This window comes from Petaurus breviceps, unplaced genomic scaffold, assembly GCF_028583685.1.
Source record: "Petaurus breviceps papuanus isolate PSGF00001 unplaced genomic scaffold, PetGlider_PUasm1.0 689, whole genome shotgun sequence".
Taxonomy (NCBI): domain Eukaryota; kingdom Metazoa; phylum Chordata; class Mammalia; order Diprotodontia; family Petauridae; genus Petaurus; species Petaurus breviceps.
Window position 1 is genome coordinate 9,027,205 of NW_027186458.1, and position 4,064 is coordinate 9,031,268.

At 61.0% G+C, this 4,064-nt stretch overlaps 1 protein-coding gene across 1 annotated transcript in view; it reads right to left on the reverse strand.

The window, feature by feature from the left end:
- Positions 1-342: 342 nt before the first annotated feature.
- The window catches only part of DCTN6 (dynactin subunit 6), a 12,361-nt gene continuing 8,639 nt past the window's right edge, over positions 343-4,064 (reverse strand). The window contains exons 4-7 of the mRNA XM_069104952.1: positions 3,551-3,639; positions 2,707-2,754; positions 1,059-1,201; positions 343-716 (exon numbers count right to left, since the gene is read on the reverse strand). Coding sequence (XP_068961053.1) covers positions 618-716; positions 1,059-1,201; positions 2,707-2,754; positions 3,551-3,639 — 379 coding nt within the window. The 3' untranslated portion in view covers positions 343-617. The remainder of the gene's footprint in view (positions 717-1,058; positions 1,202-2,706; positions 2,755-3,550; positions 3,640-4,064) is intronic.

Here is a 4,064-nt window from a genome sequence, read left to right on the forward strand (position 1 = left end):
CTAGGTCCTCAAGCGCAGCCCTCTGGACTGAATCCAGACTTTACAGAACAATCTGTTCAAATTCAAAGTCTAAGGGCTGTGCTTGAGGACCTGGAAGGCCATGTGTCCCCCTGGCAGGTGTCTCTGGGGCCAGCCTCCCTCATCCTGGGGATCCCCCGCAGCACTGGTGCCTGCCCTGACCTCTGGGCCCTGCTCCAGTCCAGGAAGGGCCCAGGGGGATGAGGCCTCGCAGGGCACTGTCCCAGGCACCTGCGGCCTTCGATGAGCTCGCTCGCAGGGTAGGGACCAAGCTGTGTGCCTCCCCAGGGAGAAACGCTTCGCAGTGCAGCCATGACAACAAGCCAGCGTTGGCAAGACTGTCTTTACTTCTGTGTTTATGCCATTACAGGGGTGGGGGTGGGGGGCAGACTCAGACACAGAAGGGCCCTCTGAAGCGCGGGGGCCAAGGCCGGCCCCAGTGGGCCGAGGGGCTGGAGGGAGGCCGCTCCGGACGTGCAGAGGGCCCTCAGGGCCTGGGCCCAGCCACCTAGCTACAAGGCAAGGACCATGTACAAGAGGAAATGCAGAGGGGGCAGTGTAGACTGAAGAGTGGGCCGCCTCCCGAGGCCGCTGTTGGCTCAGCTCTTGGCAGGGGCTGCGACCCCCTTGGTGGTCTTCTTCAGGTGGTGGTAGTTGGGTAGAATTTTCATCAGGAAATCCAGCTGGAGGGTTTGGGGCTGGAACAACAGGCACAAGGAGCCGCCCGTCAGCAAGAGAGAATCGGCGAGCAGCCTGCCCGTGGCTTTCCCCCACCCACCTGGGGAAAGCAGCCCTCTTGGCAGAGCGGCGAGCAGCTGCTGTGGGGGCACCAGGGCCCAGGACCACCAGGCCTCCCTGAGGGCTTGGGAGGAGAACGCCCTGAGTGGGGACCCATGGGGGGGGCCCACAAACGACCCTGGGGCTCTGGGGTCCTGAGTGCAAGCCCTGATGGGTCCTTGGGCGTCAGCAGTGCTCAGAGCCTGCAAAGCCCCTGTCTCTGAATCCCAGTGCATCTGGGGTCGGGAGGGGAGGACATGCACCTGAGGCCTTTCCGTCTGGACCCGGCGAAGGCAGTCGGCCCCGCAGATGACGGTGTTCTCGGGGATCACCTCGAAGGTGTTCAGGCTGCAGCAGGCCCCGATGATGCAGCCGCTTGTCAGGACCACGTTTCTCCCTACGTGGGCTGCAGGCAAGGCCACAGCCGTCAGCGGGGAGGGCCACACGAGGAAGGAGACGGGGTCAAAGCAGACCCCTGCACACCCAGCTCTCCTTCATTCCAGTACGAGGCCCATCCCGGGCTCAGAGGAAAACGAGGCAGGGACCCCCGAGACACTCCGTTGCACCCGCTGGGCCCTCCAGAGCTCAGGACCTCGGGCAAGACAGAAGGCCCTGGGGCTGAGGGCTAGCTCAGCCACTTGGACTTCAGTTTTCTCCTGTATAAAATGAGGGGGGTGCACCGGACAAGGAGCCTCCCACTGCTGACCTCTGACACCACCTAGGCTGGATCAGAGGTCAGGGAGGAGCGGCTGCTGAAGGCCAGGGTCACAGGGTGGGCACCGGCAGCCATGAAGGGCAGGGGTGGGGCACAGACTAGGGGCTGAGGAGGACTTCGGCCCAATGCTGGGAAATGGGCATAGTGCAGAGGGATTCTATAAATGAGTATGGCTGGCCTCTCATCACGGGGGAAGCCCTTGGGCCCCTTCACCAGTGAGCATGCCCTCCCGCCTGGGCTGTGCCCACGGGGCTACGATGGCTGAGCTGGTGGAGGCCTGAGCCAGCAGCCTTTTCTCGGCCCTCCTCTTCCCTGGCCTCTGCAGCCTGGGACCGACCCTGCACTTCTCTGGGTTTGGGGGACCCCCGTCCTGGCTCTCCCCATCTCTGACCATCCCTTCTGCCTCTTCTGGATCAGCTCCCATGGGTTTAATGACCGACTCTGTGCTGAGGACTCCTATGGCTCCCTGGCCTGCCCCAAACACTCTGCTGGCCCCCACTGTCACGTCTCCACATGCCCGTCAACCATCTGAGCACAAGGTCCAGGAGACGTCCCAGACAGAACCTGTCACCCTTCCCCAACACTCCCAGCTCAATCCCTTCCTTATCCCTGTAGAGGGCACCCCTCTTCCGACTCTCCCCCACAGACCTGGGCAGACTGTAGCCCTGGTGCCTGGCACGGTGTCTGGTGGTGCCTGCAGGGCACGTGAGGGGTGGGAATGGCAAGGCTGCCCCTGGCCGGACCCCAGAGCTTCTGGACGTCCAGGACACCGGCTCCTCGTTTTCACTTCCAGAGACTCTCTGGGTCCAGCGGCCACCTTAGCTCATCGCCGCTCCCTGGCCTCCCCTCACACCTGACCTCTCTGAGCGCTTAGGGTCCCTTTCCTTGTGCTCAGACCTGACAACGGGCCTCCCCAACTCGCCCAACTCCCGGGCCTTCCCGTCGCTGCTGGGATGGAGCAGAAACTCCTGTGACGAGCCGTGCCCTCCCCATGCCCAACATGCTCTCCCCTCCCACCCTGTGTCTGGCTCTGCACACATCTGCATTAATTTACTTCATAGCCCTGCTCTCAGCATTCTGATCTAGCCTCGCTGTCTCCCCTTCGAGAGCAGGCTCCCTGGGAGCAGGAGCGGTCCCCTTCTTTGCCCCTGTCCCCCAGTGCCTGGTACACAGGAGGCTGGACACTTGATGTTTACCTTTGGATTCGATGACGTTGTTGTCTCCCATCTTCATGGCCTCAGAGTCTGGACATGAGGGTTAAGTAAGACGCGGGCCTAGACACTTACCCGAGCTCAGAGGGGGTTCTCACACCAACAGGGGCACGAGAAAAACTCCAGTGGAGGATGGGAGCTGGGGAAAACGCTGCCCCACCTCCCACCAGGCCCTCCCAGAGGGGCATGACTAACCCCCACTGGAGGTCCCACCCTCCTCCATTAGGACAGTCCTTGAGCCCACGCTCAGGGCCTGACATCAGACCCTGGGAGGCAGGGGCTATTATCGCCCCATTTCACAGATGGGGAAACCTAGGCATGTGGTGGTGAAGTGACTTGCCCAGGGTTACCCAGACTTGGAACTCGTGTCTTCTTGGCTCCTGGTTCACCAGGACCCTGACCATTGGACCACGATGGGGAAATCAAGAGAAGGAAGGGCAGGGATTAGGGCCCTGAGGGCTGGTGACCCCTCCTCTGCCCCACACCTGCTACTAGCTGTGAAAATCCCTGCAGCTCCAGCCTCGGCAGACTTCCCACTTAACTCGTTGAGTTGGGGATGTAGCTGCAGGAGTGCGAAGGTCTGCACCTGCAGCCAGGCCCAGGAGCTCAGGGTTCAGAGCTGGAGCCCCGGTCTTCTGGCTGCCAAGGCCCACCTCAGGCACACACCAAGCCCGGCCTGCCAGAGCCCAGGAATCCACCAGGACTGTGAGAACAGCGAGCCCTGGCTCATGGCCAGGAAGGAGCCCCACATCAATGTTATCATGGCAGGCGTAGCATCGTGGGAGAAAGGTGGCCACCCTCGGGGCGGTGCCCTCACTGCAAAGGATACAGCAGCCAACTTCAAACACGTTGTTGGTGCCAATGATCATGGGCTTGGGCTCCACGCCCTCTGCCTCAGGGATGATGTTTTCAGGGTAACTGTGGGGGGGACAGACACATTTTCACAAAGTGTTCACTGAACACATTCCCCCCCCATTTACAGAATCCCAAATGTTTGCCCACAGTAAACTTTGATCACACAAGTGTTTGTTTCTGGATCCAAGTGTGTCCAATTTCCAAATAAAGAGGAAGGCAGGGAGACAGGGAGGAAAGAAGGAAGGGAGGGAGGAAGGAAGGAGGGAAGGGAGGAAGGAAGGAAGGGAGAAAGGAAGGGGGAGGGAGGGAGGAAAGAAGGAAGGAAGGAAGGGAGGGAGGGAGGAAGGAAGAGAGGAAGGAAGGGAGGAAGGAAGGGAGGAAGGAAGGGAGGAAGGAAGGAAGGGAGGGAGGAAGGAAGGAGGGAAGGGAGGAAGGAAGGAAGGAAGGAAGGAAGGAAGGAAGGAAGGGAGAAAGGAAGGGGGAGGGAG